The following is a 19,774-nucleotide window of genomic DNA, read 5'->3' as shown; positions in this document are numbered from 1 at the left end:
ATATATTTACCATTTTATAATATGATATGTACATTGTATCTAAAAAAAAAATTAGCACACACATTCCCTTAAAAACATAAAAAAATAAAAATAATAAATGGCCCAATAGGCCCCCGCATACATGTGCACCAGCAGATGGCTTTGTGCATCCCGAAATTTGGCCCACCAAAACATAGGCCTGCATGAAATGGGCCAAAGGCTTGGGCTTGGCTACAACAGAACTAAGAAGGCTGTCATGTATTATTATTATTATTATTATTATTATTAATATTATTATTATTATTATTATTATTATTATTATTATTATTTTGAACTAACAAGTGAAAAACAATTAATACACAGATAGAGCTTAGCAGTAACATATATCTCTCTCTCTCTTGCATCACTTGTTCCTATTCCTACTGTTTCATGCTGCAGTTCTTGTTCAAGGTGATGCTTTTTCTATGTTTCTTGTTTTCTACCCAAAAACTAATTGCATATTATTTTCAAGCTCAGTTTTCAATGATGACAATGAACCTCAGATTTTGATTTCAATCAAGAATTCATATACATAATTCTTACATTGTGAAACTAAATTAAATGTAGCTACAATTTGCACATACAATGGATGCAGAAGTTGCAAGTCAAGGTGCATAGCTGAGCAACTCCCAATCCAAATAAACAATCCCACCAACAGTTCCTACTACTACAAAACAACATCACAACTACAAAATTGAAACATTTTAAATCATCATAACATAAACATTAAATAAACAAATAAGCAATTGTACTTTCCCCTTAATCTCTATTACAATAATTCTTGACCTTCAAACACAACATAAAACCTAACTAGAATAGAAGTCCTTTGGTATGAGTTTCTTAACCTTATTAAACAGAACGCTATCTTTACCTTCCCATTTCACAGCTTCAATCAACATCGAATATGCAGTTTTGTCAAGTGTGCATCCTCTTGAATCCATCTCTTCCAACAGTGGCATTGCATCAAGCATTTTGTTCATTTTGAGAAGACCTCGAACAAAAACATTGTATGTTACACTATTAGGCAAGAAACCGTTGCTTACCATTTGCGTCATCAAATCCTTAGCTTCCTCAATCTGTCCTTCCTCACAAAGTGCACCGATAAGGATTGTATAAGTTATGACGTTCGGCTGCCCCTTGGATTGGAGCTCATGGAACAGATCTTTAGCCTCCTCTATCTGCCCTTCTTTGCAAAGTGCACCAATGAGAATATTATATGTTATGATGTCAGGCTGCAAACCTTTGGATGGAAACTCATGGAACAGATCTTTAGCCTCCTTTATCTGCCCTTTTTCGCCAAGTGCACAAATGAGAATATTATATGTTATGACATCAGGCTGCAAACCTTCGGATGGAAGCTTGTCAAACAGATCTTTTGCTTCTCTCACTTTGTTGTCGTTGCACAATCCCTCAATGAGAATATTGTATGTTACTATGTTTGGAATGATGTCTTTATTTTCCATGGTATGCAACACCGAAAAAGCTTCAGCAATACGACGAGCTCCGCACAAACCATCCAACAAGATATTATAAGTCCTTATATCCGGAGACACTTGTAGAGCTTCCATCTCTTTGAACAGCTTCAAGCTGCCTTCACATTTGCCTTCACAAAATAAGGCTTGTAGCATTATGTTATAAGAAAACACATCACGCTCTAACCTTTTGTAGGGAATTATGGTAAAAAGACGTGAAACTTCATCGACTTGCCCCATTTTGCAATACCCATTCATCAAGCTAGTGTAGCTTATGATATCGGGCTTCATTCCAGAGCTCACTGCCAATTGGAAAATGCGTTCGGCTTCATCCATTTTCCCTTGCAAACAATATCCGTTAATCAATGCATTGTATGTGACAATGTTGGGCTGAACATCAATCTTCTTCATAGACACCAACATATGTTCGGCCTCTTCCACCTTTCCATCTCTGCACCAAGCATCCACAAAGATATTACAAGTCCACACATTTGGGTTGACCAGATCAGCAATCATCTTCTTCAAAACGTTTTCAGCCTCGTCCATTCTTCTCCTATTGCACAACCCCTCAATTATTGAACTATATGTCACGACATTTGGTGAAATCCCTTTATCACCCAAAGAGGAGAAGAGTTGGAGAGCATCGTCCACCTTTCCTTCCTTGCATAGACCATCAATGACTATGTTGTAAGCATAGACATTGGGTTTGCAGCTCCCTTTTCTTTTTTCCAATGAGCAGAGCAAATCAATCGCCTGTAGAATATCTCCAGCTTTGCATAACCCATTAATTATAGTACTATACGTATATTCGTCGGGCTCGCACAGTTGGTAGGCCGACAGCTTCCCCAACAATTTAGCTGCCTCTGGGATCCTTTCAACAAACAGAAGGCCTTTCACGAGAGTGTTGAAGGTCACCACGGTAGGCTCGAACCCACGCTTGAAAAAACTGCCTAAGATCGCAAACCCAAAATCAGGCCTTTTGAGTCGGCAATAGCAATCAATCGCAATACTCAACGTGTAGTGATTTACAGTAGCATCCCTTTGAAGCATTTTTTCGAACAGATGAAGTGCAGCAGAGTACTGTTTCAGCTTCACCACAGCATTCAGCAATCTCGAGAAAAGCTTAACAGAAGGAAGCGGCTCCGTTCCCATCATATCCTGAAATAGAGCGACGGCATCATTGGGTTCACGTATAGATTCAAAATCGAATCCGGGATAGGCGGAGAAGTGTCTCCTCATTTGGCAGCTGGCATTATCAAAATGAAAACTGGGTAGAAGAAATGATTGATAATGTGGAGAAGTGATGGCAAAAGTGGAGAATTTAGATGAAGAATTCGACAAAATTCTACCGAGAAACATGGCGGCGTGGTTTTGTAGTTGTGAGCCCTGAAGTTGGAAGCTGAAGAATTGGGGAAGAATGCGAGAAAGGATTTTGTGAGAAGAAAGGTGAAAAACGAGTTTGTGGGGAAAAAAGGTAAAGTAGATCAAATCTCAGCCGTTCAAGGAGTAATCGTGTTTGGTGAAGAGAAACACGCTTTCATAATTAATTTCTGAGTTCGGCTCAAATTAAAACATAAACGTTTGCACGAGGACTCAGTTTGGTTTGCAAATAAATAATTTACTAAAACAAATTATAATAAACACTAAAACTGAAGGTATATGATTACAGAACAAAAATGGAAAAAACAAATTGCGATAATATTATTGTTATATATAAATATTCTACACAGCATAAAAACTTAGAAATGAAATTAATGAAATATAGATGATAGTGAAATATATAAAGTAACCAATCCAAACGTAAAATGTCTTACAAAAATATATATCATGTAATTTATAGGAGTTGACTATATCTGTAGTTGAATTAGGCTAGCTAACAAAAATCAAATTAAAGTATATAAAATTAGAACTAAAAATGGGATATAGACAAAAATATATATCATGTACTAATTTATAGGAGTTGACTATATCTGTAGTTGAATTAGGCTAGCTAACAAAAATCAAATTAAAGTATATAAAGTTAGAACTAAAAATGGGATATAAAGTAGGGTTATTAGCATGTAAATACACAAACTTTTTATATTTTCTGAAATTTAACATGACTTTTATTTTTAGCCCACAAATACACGAATTTTGCATTTTTTCTGATTTTTGACATCGACAAGAAAAAATTCTAATTTACTATTAACGTGAAGGTTGATATACCACGTCATTCACTCTCTAATCAAAATAATGAATCAAATTACTCTATTCAAGTGCATATTTGGTAGTCCATGTCATACATTCCAGCCTCCACATCAACAATAAATAGAGTTTTTTCACGCCGATGTCAAAAATCAGAAAAAATGCTAAGTTCGTATATTTGTGGGCTAAAAATAAAAGTCATGTTAAATTTCAGAAAATATAAAAAGTTCGTGTATTTACAGGCTAATAACCCTATAAATTAAAGTAAGACACCGAATGTCATATATGTTGAATCTCAAGTGAAAGTTTTATTTAAAGAAGTTAAATATGTACAAGTAATTGAAGCACTTACACAAGCATCACGTTTTCCAAATCTCATTCAAGCCAATTTCGTGCTCGACTATTATCAAAACAATTAATTATTTAATGAGTTTTTCTTAAGTGTTTAATTCCTATATAAGTACGTAATAAGATTGAGGGCCACTCCCATCCATGGCGACTATTGTAGTAAATATTGGGCTTTGCCCCACCGGTCTCCGGCCGCTCCTCCGCCGTGAGATGGCTGTCGCGAGGCGGCCAACTCGCGGCGGCCGGTCACTTGCTTTGCATGTCAAAGGAGGCGGCTTGAAGATGAATGGTAGTTTGAGCACAGAAGAAGATAACTCCAAGCTGTTGAAAGAGTCGATGGGATTGGAAGACGACGGCCCGCCACGGTGGTTTTCGCCTTTGGAGAGTGGCCGGAGGTCGCCGAGATCGCCACTGCTGCTCTTCTTACCAGGTCTCTCTCTCTCTCTCTCTAACTTCAAATTATTACATGTATATATATATATATATGTTGGAAGAATGTGTGGTTTGATGATGGTTTAATTTCGTAGGGATTGATGGTAGTGGACTTGGTCTTACTTTGCACCATAGAAAGTTGGGAGAGTAAGCTCTTACATTGAACTTCCTAATGATTTTCTTTTTACTTTAATTTTACGAAGTTCGCATCACTTGGTGTCCCCTTAAAGTTTGAACTTCCTAATGAATTATTAATAACAAATAGCCGGAACTTTGATTCCATGGTGATTTTTTTATTTCATTAATAAAAATTACAAATATATATTGGGCTTATATTTATTGTTCAGTTTATAGTCCAAAACAAAATTCTGATCAAATGAGGGATATTGTTTGTCGAAAGCTGATTTGGTAATTAAAGAAAAAAAACTACATGAGAATTTTTTTTATTCACAACAGTTGGCTGTAACTTTTGGATCGGGCTATACACTGAACAACAAAAATAAATTTAGGTTATATTGTAATTTTTATAAATTTAAACTAAAAAATCACCATGATGTGAAAGTTTTATTACACTTTATACAACATTCATTATCCATATATGATATATAAGCACACAAACATATACAAATATTCACAACCACTTGCATTATTGCATACGCACAAATAGATGATATTGTGTTCGGGTATTTCAGTTAATCTAACATATATAATGATCACATATGCATAATTAAACCAAAAAAATAAAACTTTTATTTAATTTAGCTCATACTTGTGTTTGCATGTATATATGAAGGATCTTCGACATATGGTGCTTGCACGTTCCTGCTACGGATCGAACGCCATTGGCAGGTCTCTCTCTCTCGTGATATTTTATGGACCCTATATAAAATAATAAACAAATAAAAGACCCTTACGTAATATTATGTGGGTCCCTTTCAATTGGGCCATATAAAAATGAAGTGTAATATTTTGAATGGACCATCAATTTTTCAATATAATAATATAATATTTCCGTCACCGATAATTGTAGTGCATTGTGGGGGCACAAGTTTTAATAAATGGATCAATCAAAATTAATGAATTGAATAATTTAATTTTTTATAAATATTAAGTGTGAATGAAATTTAACATATGAAGGGATATGTGTGTCATGTACAAAAATAGAAATACCACAATTTATATAGACGGACGAAAACGGCAAAATACCACATTTATCAGCTGAGGGAGTAATTTCTTTTGGCCCTTTCTATCCATGTGCCCTGAGTAATCGCACTCTCGACTTAGGCCCAAAACCGACCTTTTGTTGCATTTTCATTTAGAATTAATTGCCCAGAAATACTTGTTGGAAATATGGTTTTATGCCATATCTGAAAATTTTTATTTAATTAAATATTTATTATTTAATTAAAATAATGATTGGATGTTAATCTACATCTCGAGTAGATCAACGTGATATACTTGAAGTCTCAAAACCGATTTCCGGTGAGTGAGATATTATATGTCAAAGTTTAGATGTTGAAGAGGGAAAATCAGTTTAAACTTCTGCGTTCAACGATTGCGGCCACCTACCGCGTTCAACGATTGCGGCCACCTACCGAGTTCAACGATTGCGGCCACCTACCGCGTTCAACGATTGCGGCCACCTACCGCACCCGCCGGAATTGACTGACGTTCCGTTCACACCGGCCGTTCACACCGGCCGTTCACACTAGGTTTAACACCTATAAATACGGGTGTGTTGTGAACTCATAACACACAACTTAGAACTCACAACTCAGAACTAACGACTCTGAGAACTCACAACTCACATCAAATTCTGCATTCCACCTCAACCTCTAGCTCAGTTCTTGATCCTATTCAGTTCGCCGGAGCTCGCCGGATTGTGGTGCTACATCCGACGAGACGAAGTCGTTTTACCTTTGGGGAAGATACGCCAAACCGAAGAGCACTACCGGGGCGATAATCTTCTTGCGGGAAGAGATTCATCTCGACTCGACTTTGTTTATACGTATAATTTATTTATACAGTGTATTTCAGTTGTATCAAATTATTTGAGTTGTAATTTCTCAAATTATTTACTTTGTAATATTTTTCAATTATTTTGAGTCGTAATTTCTCAAAATAAATATTTTGTAATATCTCGATCGTGTACCCGGTTCTAACAATCGCAAGAAGATTATTTCTCTGCCGTTGATACACGTTCGAGAAATGGCTCACACCGACATCAATATGGATGGCTCCACCACCTCTGCAACCATCGGTTCAACCACGTCGTCAATATTTTCCTCGTTTGCATCAACGGGGGCTTCTTCGTCAACATCTAGAACTATTGGTCTTGCCGAGAAACCATCAACGTTCTCAGGCAAGAACTTCAAATATTGGCAAGAGAAGATGCTATTCTACCTCACAACCGTGGGGTTTGCCGGATTCTTAATGGAGGATAAACCTCCAACCCCGAGTGAAGGGGAAGGGGAGACAAGCAAAGAAATTCGTGCCGGATATTTGAACTGGTGTCGCGGCGACTACTTGTGCCGTAACACCGTTCTCATGTCTCTGGACGAACGGCTCTATCGTGTTTTCAAGGTTCATGAAACCGCGAAACAATTGTGGGAGGCCCTTGATCTGAAATATCAAGTGGACAAGGCAAATACTACCAAGTATATTGTCGCCAAATGGTTGGAATATAAAATGGTCGACTCCCGGCCATTGATGGACCAAGTGGAAGAGTTCCAAAATCTTTCACATGAGGTTCAAGCCGAAGGGATGCCCTTGGCGGATGCATTGCTCGTTGCAATCATCATAGAGAAATTACCTCCTAGTTGGAAGAAATTTCAAAACCTTTTGAAGCATGAGCGCTCGGAGATGTCCGTGCCGATATTAATATCCAAGCTTCAAATGGAGGATCACGTGAGAAGTCGTGATCAAAAGGGAAAAGCTCCAATGGAGGCAAAGGCCAATCTCACCGAGAAAGGCGGTCCCTCCAACAAACGTGGTCGCCCTAACCCTAACAATAAAGGTAAAGGGAAGCAAGGCGGACATCAACCATCAAAGTTTGATGGTGTATGTTATAATTGTGACAAAAAAGGTCACATGGCTAAGGATTGCCGCAAGCCAAAGCGGAAGAAAGCAAATGGCAACGTGAACAACGTCGAGAAGGACTTCGACGATTGGAACCACGATGACTTTGCTGCCATGATCTCCGAGGTGAATCATGTGGACAACCCGAACGCTTGGTTCGTGGACACTGGCGCTACCGTCCATATATGCATAAATCGTGAGTTGTTCCACAACTACAAGGAAGTGGAAAACAAAACGATAATGGAGGCTAGCGAGCGGACATCCCAAGTCCTTGGCATGGGAGATGTGATTCTTCAACTCACGTCGGGCGTGGAGATCACATTAAAAGACGTATTACACGTTCCAACTGTCCGAAAGAATTTAATTTCGGGCTTTAGGCTTACGAATAAGGATTTTGAATTGTTTTTCAAATCTGACTATGTTGTAATACGCAAGTGGGGAAAGTTCCTAGGGAAAGGCTATGCCTCCGAAGGACTTTTCAAACTTGGTGTAAGAGCTTGTAAGCCTGCCAAGGCTAAAATCAATAAAGATGCATCAACCTCTTCTGCTTACTTGATTGAGTGTTCTGATTTATGGCATTGTAGACTTGGACATGTTAATCTAAATGCTATAAAGAGATTAGTAAAAATGAATTTACTAAAAGTTGATGAATACAACTCACAAGAAAAATGTGAAGTTTGTGTTGAAGCCAAAATGGCTAAGTTACCGTTTAAATCGGTAAAAAGGAGCACTCAACCATTGGAACTTATTCACACCGATGTTTGTGATTTAAAGTTCGTGCAAACTAGGGGTGGCAAGAAGTACTTTATCACCTTTATAGACGATTGCACAAAGTATTGTTACCTTTACTTATTGAAAAGTAAAGATGAGGCTATTGAAGCTTTTAGAAACTTCAAAAATGAAGCCGAGAATCAACTTGGATGTCGAATTAAGATGGTTCGAAGTGATAGAGGTGGAGAATATGTAGCTCCGTTTGCTGAATTATGCAACGAAAGTGGTATAATCCATCAAACGACGGCTCCTTATTCACCACAATCTAACGGCGTTGCTGAACGCAAGAATCGAACTCTTAAGGAGATGATGAATGCCTTGTTGATTAGTTCAGGATTACCCCAGAACATGTGGGGGGAAGCTGTCTTAACGGCCAACTATATCTTGAACAAGATTCCACTCAAAGGGAAAGATGTAACTCCCTATGAGCTATGGAAAGGAAGGAAACCTTCGTATAAATACCTCAAAGTGTGGGGGTGTTTAGCCAAGGTAGAAGTGCCTTTACCAAAGCAAGTTACAATAGGACCTAAAACGGTGGATTGTATCTTCATTGGTCATGCACTTAATAGCAGTGCCTATCGTTTTATAGTGCACAGATCGGAGATACCTGATATACATGTTGGGACAACGATAGAATCAAGGAATGCTATATTCTTTGAAAATATCTATCCTAACAAGGATAAAGGTACATCGAACTCTAATGATGGAGTTGATGGTGATGCTACAGGTTCTAAACCTATGGAAGTAGCTAGTAATTCTACTCAAGTAGATGATGCCACGGGTTCTAATCATGTACCACCTAATAGGAAAAGACCAAGGTCTAAACCTATGGATGTAGAACCGAGACGTGGGGAACGAGTTAGAAAAGCTAATGTCTATGGACCGGATTATGTTGTCTTGATGCTAGATGGCGAACCGGTGACGATTAAAGAAGCTATGTCTGGCTCAGATGCAGCTCTCTGGAAAGAAGCCATCGATATTGAGATTGATTCCATTATGCAGAATCATACTTGGGTGTTAGTGGATCTACCACCTGGAAGTAAAGCTTTAGGATGCAAATGGATCCTAAAGAAGAAGTACAAATCTGATGGTACTATAGATAAGTACAAAGCCCGACTTGTCGTTCAAGGTTTCAGGCAGAAAGAAGGGTACGATTTCTTCGATACCTATTCACCTGTGACCAGACTAACATCTATTCGGATGCTTCTCGCTATTGCTGCCTTGCACAATCTCGAGATTCACCAAATGGATGTGAAAACTGCGTTCTTGTATGGCGAGTTGGAAGATGAAATATATATGAAGCAACCTGAAGGGTTTGTAGTACCTGGGCAAGAGCACAAAGTATGCAAACTTCAAAGGTCTTTATATGGGTTGAAGCAAGCACCGCTTCAATGGCATTTAAAATTTGACAGTGTAATGTTGTCAAATGGATTCAAAATCAATGAGTGCGATAAATGTGTCTACATTAAGAATTCTAATAACGGATATGTTATTGTTTGTCTTTATGTAGATGACATGCTCATCATGGGAAGTAATTCCCGAGTGATTCAAGAAACCAAAGGCATGCTAAGTAAAAATTTTAGCATGAAAGATATGGGCTTAGCTGATGTTATCCTTGGAATTAAAATTCTAAGAAGACCTGATGGTATTACTATAACACAATCTCACTACGTTGAGAAAGTGTTAAAGAAATTCAACGCTTTTGACAAGCCAATAGCTAAGACACCATGGGAACCTAGTGTGCATTTGAGTGTACACAAGGGAGAACCTGTTGACGCGATAGAATATGCGAAGATTATTGGGAGCTTGTTGTATCTAACAAATTGCACTCGTCCCGATATAGCATGCTCGGTCAACAAGTTGGGCAGCTTTACAGCTAACCCTAGTAATGAACATTGGAAAGCTCTTGAAAGGGTTTTGAGATATTTGAAATATACTCAAAACTATGCGATTCATTATACTAGGGAACCCTCTGTACTTGAAGGGTACTGTGATGCAAATTGGATATCTGATGCCAAAGACTCGTTTTCAACGAGCGGTTATGTATTCACTGTGGGGGGTGGTGCTGTGTCTTGGAAATCCAAGAAGCAAACATGTATTGCTAGATCGACCATGGAATCAGAATTCATAGCTTTGGATAAAGCTGGTGAAGAAGCCGAGTGGCTTAAAAATTTCCTCGAGGATATTCCATGTTGGTCGAAACCTGTGTCGTCCGTAATAATTCATTGTGATAGTCAAGCTGCTATCGGACGAGCACAAAATCATTTGTATAACGGTAAGTCGAGACATATTCGTCGACATCATAATACCGTGAGACATCTGATCACTAGTGGAGTTATCACAATTGATTATATAAGATCAATTGATAACATAGCGGATCCTTTGACAAAAAGTATCCATCGAGATCAGATGTATAAACTGTTAGGGGGAATGGGTTTGAAGTCCACAAATTAAGGATAATCATAGTGGCAACCCAACCATGATGACTGGAGGATCCCAAGAACTTGGTTCAATGGGACAACTAAGCTATGAAAATCCGTGTGTTGAACACTCGAATTGCCTATTCCTTGTAGAACAGTGAGTGTTCGGAAACCTGCACGTGGTGAGGTTAAGTCTTTGACTTTTAATGACTCTAGAACTCCTCGAAGAGGACAAGTATAGCAGGATACTTGAGTTAAGAGTCACCTATGTAAGTGTGAAGTGGGGCCGCTTCGATTGAAACACTTATGAATCCAAAGAGGTGTTCCAAGGCCAGTAATGGACACAAACGTGAGAACGAATAATGATTGAAGCAATATTGTGTCAATATTATTGACTAAGTATACACCGAGGAGGACTAGTTCAAGGAACACAATCCACTAGGCCGCCGGTATACTCGATAATATTGACTATGGCAGGTTCAAAGCCACAAGCTACCTTTCCAAATGCAATGTTGTATCTTAAGAGGACTGAGCTAAGTGTCTGCATACTTTCGCATACTGATTTCTCACTCATGTGGGGGATTGTTGGAAATATGGTTTTATGCCATATCTGAAAATTTTTATTTAATTAAATATTTATTATTTAATTAAAATAATGATTGGATGTTAATCTACATCTCGAGTAGATCAACGTGATATACTTGAAGTCTCAAAACCGATTTCCGGTGAGTGAGATATTGTATGTCAAAGTTTGGATGTTGAAGAGGGAAAATCAGTTTAAACTTCTGCGTTCAACGATTGCGGCCACCTACCGCGTTCAACGATTGCGGCCACCTACCGAGTTCAACGATTGCGGCCACCTACCGCGTTCAACGATTGCGGCCACCTACCGCACCCGCCGGAATTGACTGACGTTCCGTTCACACCGGCCGTTCACACTAGGTTTAACACCTATAAATACGGGTGTGTTGTGAACTCATAACACACAACTTAGAACTCACAACTCAGAACTAACGACTCTGAGAACTCACAACTCACATCAAATTCTGCATTCCACCTCAACCTCTAGCTCAGTTCTTGATCCTATTCAGTTCGCCGGAGCTCGCCGGATTGTGGTGCTACATCCGACGAGACGAAGTCGTTTTACCTTTGGGGAAGATACGCCAAACCGAAGAGCACTACCGGGGCGATAATCTTCTTGCGGGAAGAGATTCATCTCGACTCGACTTTGTTTATACGTATAATTTATTTATACAGTGTATTTCAGTTGTATCAAATTATTTGAGTTGTAATTTCTCAAATTATTTACTTTGTAATATTTTTCAATTATTTTGAGTCGTAATTTCTCAAAATAAATATTTTGTAATATCTCGATCGTGTACCCGGTTCTAACAATACTGAACTTTTATCAAATTTAATTTGATTTCACATACTAATTAACTCCAAAGTTTCACGTGGTAATTACTGAACCATTGATTTAATCTGATTATACGACCCATCAGATAGTAATCAGTTGGCAATAACAACGTCAGTTATTAATAATGTCAGCAGTAAGTTTAGCCAGAATCCTAATTGTACGCAAAATCATACTTCAGAAATTACTACGCCAAACAAAACCAAAATTTAATAAAAAAACTTCAGTAATTTATAGGTAACTCACCCTTTCAATATTTATATCTTGATGTTGCAGACCTAGTGATGCTAGTTGAGAATACCATTAGGGGAGAGCAAGATCAGTCAACAAAAAGACCTATATATCTAGTTGGAGAGTCCCTTGGAGCATCTCTTGCACTTGTTGTTGCTGCCAGCAATCCCGACATCGATTTCCTTCTAATTTTGGCAAATCCAGGTAAGGAGATCTCTGTCAGGTATCATCATCAAGACAACCATGAACTTTAAGACAGCTGATTTGATTCATTCATGTTATTGTCTTTGTGTTTGCGTAACGACAGCGACAAATCTCAGCAAATCATTGGTGCAGAGTGTTTTACCTTTGTCGAATATGATCCATAATCAACCAAATGATGGATTGCTCGACTGGTTGAGCTCCATACCAGGTTTTGATGCATTATATTTATAGTATTTTGTGTTATTTTTTAAATTATATCCCGAAATTTGATCCTGTAGCGACTTATTTGCCTAAATTTACAAATGTAGCATATACTTATCTTTGTTGTTTACTTAGACGGTGTTGGGCTAAGCTTATTTTCGAGAGCTTATAAGCTCCAATTGTTAGAATAAATTCATGTAATTACCACAAAGTCTATGATGATAAACTGAAATTAATTAAACCATAATCACTAACCTGAAGCCATGATGATTTCTGTGTGAAGATTTGATCTTCCAGGAATACAGTATCTTCTTTTAGCGTACTTCTTTTGATGGGAAAAGAATACAGAACGGTACAGTTTCCCGGGGACCCCATATTTATAACTTCTTAAGTTATCCATATTTATTATTTGGTCCCTCAACAAATAATAAATATAACATTTAATATATACATAATATAATAGAATTTATTTACATAAATTATATATATATATATTTGTCCACTAATTGGATTGATTAATAATTTAATCCAACACCAATAACTTATATGTAATGTTCCAAGAATTTATAAGCTGTCAAAGTATTTCGATAATTGAGATTCTAAGCTAGAGGAAGAACTGTGAGCAACGAGAGAAAATCATGGTTAGAGATAGAAAAATGAAGAGATATGAAATTGTAATGGCATAACAAATAATAGTAAATTAATTTTATAAAAAGATTGTTGCTTATATGATTTAAAAAAAATAAACTGGGATAATCTATATGAACTTATTTTTTGAGGAGCTTCTAAGTTGTTTAATAGTTTATTTTGCCGAACATTTCTCAAGTGCTTATAAGTAGTTTTAAGTAGAGGTGGCCACGGTTTGGTTCCCGGTTCCAAAAACTGGAACCGGAACCGAACCGAAAAATAACCCTCACGGTTTCGGTTCCGAACCGTGAACCCGCGGTTCCGGTTCGAACCGTTAGAACCGTCCATTTGTTTGTTTGTTTGTTTTTTTTTTAACTTTTTTATGTAATTTGTATTGTTTTATATGTATTGTTGTGTAAACTTTAATGAAATTTGCTTTAATAAAATAAAAGACACAAGAAAATATAAATTTCATATACTTTATTTTCTAAATTGAACTTATAATTCAAAGTTACACCTTACAACTCTTATAATACAATTTACAAATTAATTACAACTTTTGGATGCTAAAATAAAATTAAGGCAACTTAGTTTACAACTTGTAATTGGGGAAAAAAAAAGAAATAAAGAAAATAGGACTTGAGCTTAATTATAATATTTAAATTATAATTGAGTTGCCTACGTATCCCGAAAGAATCAAAGTCCACTATGGATTAATTAACGGATAACTATTTTTTTACTATTTTTTAAAAAAATCAATTAACTCATAACTATTAACCTATATACCACTAATCAACAACTAACGACATAAGTATTTTTACAACTCACGCATGATCCTCTATTTGTAATCAAAACAACTCGGTTCCCAAAATAATAAACACTATGGAGCTACTAATATAAACTCCCTTCGCTCCGTCTTAAATTGATCAACTTCTTTTTAACATAAAATTTAATAAATTAATATTTTAAATGTATTTGATAATAAAGTAAATAAGTGGTTATACTTATATATTTCCTTACTTATAAGCGGTTCTCAGACGGTTCCACGGTTCTGCAGACGGTTCCACGGTTCCCGGTTCTAACCGTGGAACCGTCGGTTCACGGTTTCAGCCCGGTTCCAGCATGGTTTCAACACGGTTCCCGGTTCCACGGTTCGGTTCCGGTTCAGAACCGGGAACCGGCGGTTTGAAGAAATTGGAACCGGAACCGAACCGGCCGAGCACAGTTTCGGTTCCGGTTCGGAACCGTATGACACGGTTCCGGTTCCAGAATCGTCCCGGACGGTCCGGTTTCACAGTTCGGTTCCCGGTCCGATTTTTTTGGCCATGTCTAGTTTTAAGGAAATTATAAGCTCAGCCACCCTCTTAAAAACTCGAATAAAAAATTATTTACGATCAATTGAAGCTGATGTGTATCACCAGAAGCTTATTTGCCAACATTGCCATTTTTTACACATTCAATCATTCGATGCTAAATCGGCACCTGACAATAAAAGTGAGCTTCAGTTGTCCGAAAAATTTGATGACTTGAGCTATTAAGTGAACAATAAAGATTAATATAGGCTATATTTGTAATATTTTTAAATTCAAATTAAAAAGTCACAATGAAGTTAAAGTTCCAACTATATATAGTTTAAAATAACCATAGCCTCTGCAAATTCTCACTACAAGAAAAACTCTAATAGAAACCACTCAAAAGAAACCGATTTTTACTAAAATCAGTTTCGTAGATATAACCGGTTTCTTTTTTTAAAAATTGCGCTGATAGAAACCGATTTTTTACATATGTAAATTTAAAAGTAGAAACAGTTATGTGGAAGCTGAAGATGATTCAGGAGATGCAAAATTATTTGGATTCACATCTTCATGCTGTCAAAGCTCAGACAATGATACTTACAAGGTTATATTTATATATATATGCTCGAAGAAACATAATTATGATATTGCATATCTATTTCCAAATTCCAAACATAGTTTGATCAAACATGCATGTGCAGTGGAAGGGATATGCTCCTCACAAGCTTAACAGAAGGTGATAGACTTAGCAGCACACTGCAAAATAGCCAAATTCATTCGTTTAATGGCAACGATGATCCTCTATTCTTGGTAAGGAAACAAAGGAGATCTTTTTTTTTTCTATATTAATAGCAAATTGTAGTGATGCGGATAAATATATATAAAAATAATTATTTTTTACTTTAATACCCTTACACGGAAAAATCGATAAGTAATTATAGGAAAAGTTCAATATAATTCGTTAACGCGGTTACTTTGTTGGATTGAAACTTTGGGATATTCCAAGGCCCTTGATTATTTTTATCATTTAAGTTAGTTTTGCTTGATTCTTATCCCATCAAAATGGTGGAATTAGAGTAATTCTACTCTTGAGAATAAACATACTCAATCATCAATTTTATCAATCATGCAAAGTAAACACTTCTTAGCTTACTGAGTCAGTTTTGACATTCCATGTTTGTGAATGAGGGTGAGGAAATACAGAACAAGACTGAGTGGTGCTAAACGTAGCTGTTATAGAGCTCGAAGCATTCATATCGTAATCTGTACATATTTCACCAAACATAGTAAGAGGGTGTTTGGCTAAGCTTATTTTGAAGAGCTTGGAGCTTATAAGATGTGGTTTTTTTTTTTAAAGAGTTTATAAGTTGTCAAATTGTTTGGGTAATTGAGCTTATAAGCTATAGAGACAACTTTTAGTTAGTGAGGAAAAATCTTTGTTAGAGAGAAAAAATTGAATAAAAATGAAATTAGAATGATATATGATGAAAATAAAACATCATAATTGAGTTATTTTTGTAAAATGAGTGTTTTGCTTATTTTTTTAAAAAATTTGTTACAACCAAAGAAAGAAAAAAACTCACTCACGCTCTAGCTCCTAGGGTGACTCGAACCCCCGACCTATTGGTTGGAGGGGAAGCGTCTTACCAACAGACTGCGCTTCATCGTCAAAATGAGTGTTGCTTATAAGATAATGAGAAAATAAGTTGAGGTAGAGGAACTTATTTTTTGGGAACTTATAACTCCTAGAGCTTATTTTTACAGCAGATAAACTCTTTAGGAACTTATTTTGCCAAACACTTTGAATGAGCTTATAAGCTCAGCCAAACACCCTCTAAACCAATTCGTCTGTCGTGGATGTAGGTCGTTAGTGGCCAAACCACGTAAATCGCAGTGTCGCAATTCTTTTCTTCTTTGATTATATTTCTTGATTTGGTTAGCTGTGAGTGATTCTGTGATTCCCAATTGTTGTTTTGACATAGATGGTAGCAGTTTTGGCAAATATTTCATGATTATTTATTTCATTCAACTTACTGCAGGATGATAAATTTGATTTAGTAGCAGCAATAAAGTGTGGCAGTTATTACCGTTGTGGAGCATCCGCAGATTATGTCGCAGATTTCTTGCCACCAACCCCTTCTGAATTGAAGTCAGCATGTGAACCATTAAGGTAGTATTATTAAGAGTGTTTATTGTCCCAAAAAAGGTCATTAAAATTACGAATCACAATCGCAACTTATAAGACGTAATGTCTCAAAAGCTAATAAGTTGCGAAAGTGTTTGGATAATTGAACTCACAAATCGAAAGAATTGTGAGTTAAAAGAGAAACAATCATAGTTCGATGGAAAAAAATTGAAAAGAAATGAAATCAGAAGGCTACGTGTTGGAAATAAAAAATATTTTTTTGTACAATGATTGATGTTATAAGATTATACAAAAATAAGTTGAGATCGAGAAACTTATTTTTTGGAAAGCTTATAAGCTGTTAAAGTTGGATTTTTACAACATATAAGTTGTTTATGATGTTTAGGGTGTGTTGTCTTTGGTTACAAATTTATCATGAGAAAAAAAAGGAATAAAAAAAATTATATCTTAATTAAAGAGAATATACACCTTTATAAACTTGTCTTGTCAAACACTTTTCAAGAGCTTATATATACAAAAACAAACCTCAGATGGATGGACGTGGCCGTGGATCCGGTGATGCTATCAACCACGGGTGGAAAAGTAGTTCGAGGGCTAGCCGGAATTCCTTCGGAAGGGCCCGTGTTACTAGTGAGCAACCACATGATGCTAGGGCTGGACCTCGTCCCGGTGCTGTCGAGGTTCTGGATGGATCAGAACATCAAACTTCGTGCAATCGCTCACCCGGGATTCTTCGAGAGGATGAAGGACGGGAAGATACAAGACTATCCTCAGTTTGATGTGGTGAGGATGACTGGTGGAGTTCCAGTTTCAGCAAATAGTTTATACAGACTGTTTTCAATCAATTCTCACGTTTTGATGTACCCGGGAGGTGCACGGGAAGCACTTCATCGTAGGGTATGTATATCTAATTCACGACAGATTGATGTGATAGATAAGATTGATAAGATTGGAGGATGATTACACCATACAAATACTTGATTAAGTTGGATTATTTTATCAATCGTCATCCTCAGGGCGAGGAGCACAAATTGATTTGGCCAGACGAACCGGAGTTTGTCCGCATGGCGGCAAGATTTGGGGCGAAAATCGTACCTTTTGGTTCTGTTGGGGAGGATGATGTTCTTCAAGTAAGTATGCTAGTACTTTTGTTTTTCAAGAGCTTATAAATCGTCAAAGTGTTTAGATAATTGAATTCATAAGCTACACTATTAAAATTTGAATGATCATATGATGAAAATAACAAATCATAAGATTTTTTTTTAAAAAATATCATCGTTGCTTAAGATTATGAAAAAATAATGAAAAAATAAGTTGGAGTTGGTGAACCTATTTTTTAAAAGTCTTTATTTTTACATCTTATAAGCTGATTAAGAACTTATAAGCTCAGCCAAACACCTTGACTTCAAGCACTCTTATAGCTATGAGTTTCTTCAAGCGTACTCTCATCCCCGTATGCATTTTCATTACATGATAGCTTTTTTTAGTTGTTATTAGACTGTGATGATCAAATGAAGATTCCACCTCTCAAGGCCCTAATAGAAGACCTAACTAGTGAGACTGTTCAGTTGAGGTAAGTCAATAGCTATTTAAGTTTGCAATGCCATAATACTTTGGTCTTCCAATCATTCCAAGTTTATTCATTAATTAATTTTTGTTTATAATAATGATAATATTGTTAAGAATTCGATGGCAGCAAAAACACTCAAGATTCACTGATAGAACCTTATCAAAATGCAAGCAAGAAAACTGTAAACGAAAGACACAGTACTCAGAGATTTACGTGGTTTGGCTTTCACCTACATCGACAGGAGGCCAACATATGAAATTTCACTATTAATGGCGAATTATTGCAGTTACAAAATCGAGCGAGAATAGAGACCTGCTATTCTCTTTCTCTCTCATTCTAACTATTTTCTCTCAGCTTCTCATACTAAAATGAATGAAACATAAAGATAAAGCGTGACTATAACTATTTATAGAAATAAAGTAACGGTCATAAGCTAACAAACTCCGTCAGCTAACAATTCTTTATCAGCTGACTAACTTCTTCAACTAACATAATCTTCTTAACTGACTGAATTTGTTGTCACACTTCACATATACAATAGGAGTAACACTGAAGGAGAGATTGGGAAGCAATATATGTACTATCCTGTGGCTCTACCCAAATTACCCGGGCGGTTCTATTTCTTCTTCGGGGAGCCAATCTTGACGGAAGGTAACAATGTCCGTATCCTTGCTCGTGTAAATGTTCGTTTATGTCACTTCTGCATACACATATATGACACGTTTTAACTGTCATCTATGAGCGTTTTTTTTATTTAGTAGTGTCAAACTCGGGTAATAAAAACCACTCTATTAAGCATGTATTCTTTTTATTTTTTAATTTTTTTAATTTTTTTATGCAGGAAGGAAGGATGTATTGGTAAACAAAGACAAAGCTAGAGAACTATATTTAGAGATAAAATCAGAGGTGGAGAAATGCATAGAATATTTGATGGAAAGAAGAGAAAAGGATCCATACAGGAATCTTTTAGTTCGTGTGGCTTATCAGAGCTATCATGGCTTCGACTCCCAAATCCCAACTTTTGAAATTTGATTAAATTTCTAGACATTCATTACATGGAAAATCTCGTTTTTCATCATCACTTGGAAAATCCATGTTTGTCTACAAAAAATTCCTATTATTAAAGTCGATTAATTAAGAAAAAGTTTCAATGTAAACTATAGGGAGAGAAGAAAATCATGTAGAAATTAAAAGATCATCTCAAATAGTTATTTACTGATAAAGGTAAAGAACTTAATTTCGAAAAATTTGAACCAAATTTTAAATTTCGGACCAGATATTTGAATTTCGCATATTTTGTTCATCCCTACGGACATCTCACAAAATATTTAATAATTTTATATAATTTTTTTATTAGATATAG

At 36.4% G+C, this 19,774-nt stretch overlaps 2 protein-coding genes across 6 annotated transcripts; one reads left to right on the top strand and one right to left on the bottom strand.

The window, feature by feature from the left end:
• Positions 1–720: 720 nt before the first annotated feature.
• LOC130999320 (pentatricopeptide repeat-containing protein At1g62670, mitochondrial-like) lies at positions 721–2,933 on the bottom strand. Its single transcript, XM_057924837.1, has one exon. It carries the CDS (start codon positions 2,847–2,849, stop codon positions 825–827), a length of 2,025 nt encoding a protein of 674 aa, XP_057780820.1. The 5' UTR covers positions 2,850–2,933; the 3' UTR covers positions 721–824.
• Positions 2,934–4,158: 1,225 nt separating this feature from the next.
• LOC130999335 (phytyl ester synthase 2, chloroplastic-like) lies at positions 4,159–19,492 on the top strand. Of its 5 annotated transcripts, none has more exons than XM_057924851.1 (13): positions 4,159–4,452; positions 4,550–4,601; positions 5,248–5,303; positions 12,414–12,572; positions 12,676–12,780; positions 15,209–15,299; positions 15,397–15,505; positions 16,735–16,865; positions 17,372–17,738; positions 17,858–17,971; positions 18,329–18,414; positions 18,953–19,062; positions 19,253–19,492. In XM_057924851.1, the coding sequence occupies exons 1-13, from the start codon at positions 4,167–4,169 to the stop codon at positions 19,441–19,443; spliced, it is 1,857 nt and encodes a 618-aa protein (XP_057780834.1). In that variant the 5' UTR covers positions 4,159–4,166; the 3' UTR covers positions 19,444–19,492. The 5 variants fall into 5 exon arrangements, 4 of the variants coding, with proteins under 4 accessions (XP_057780834.1, XP_057780833.1, XP_057780832.1 ...); XM_057924850.1 differs by having other exon boundaries at positions 15,203–15,299; XM_057924849.1 differs by having other exon boundaries at positions 15,200–15,299.
• The last annotated feature ends 282 nt before the right edge of the window (positions 19,493–19,774 follow it).

The sequence above is a fragment of the Salvia miltiorrhiza genome, chromosome 8 (assembly GCF_028751815.1).
Source record: "Salvia miltiorrhiza cultivar Shanhuang (shh) chromosome 8, IMPLAD_Smil_shh, whole genome shotgun sequence".
NCBI classification, from domain to species: domain Eukaryota; kingdom Viridiplantae; phylum Streptophyta; class Magnoliopsida; order Lamiales; family Lamiaceae; genus Salvia; species Salvia miltiorrhiza.
This window is presented reverse-complemented; position numbering and strand designations above follow the sequence as displayed.

Coding starts and splice junctions, on each gene's coding strand:
- LOC130999320 (XM_057924837.1), bottom strand. CDS start 2,849: ATGTTTCTCGGTAGAATTTTGTCGAATTCTTCATCTAAATTCTCCACT.
- LOC130999335 (XM_057924849.1), top strand. CDS start 4,167: ATGGCGACTATTGTAGTAAATATTGGGCTTTGCCCCACCGGTCTCCGG. Junction 18,415..18,952: donor AGTGAGACTGTTCAGTTGAG/GTAAGTCAATAG, acceptor CATATACAATAG/GAGTAACACTGAAGGAGAGA. Junction 19,063..19,252: donor GGAGCCAATCTTGACGGAAG/GTAACAATGTCC, acceptor TTTTTTATGCAG/GAAGGAAGGATGTATTGGTA.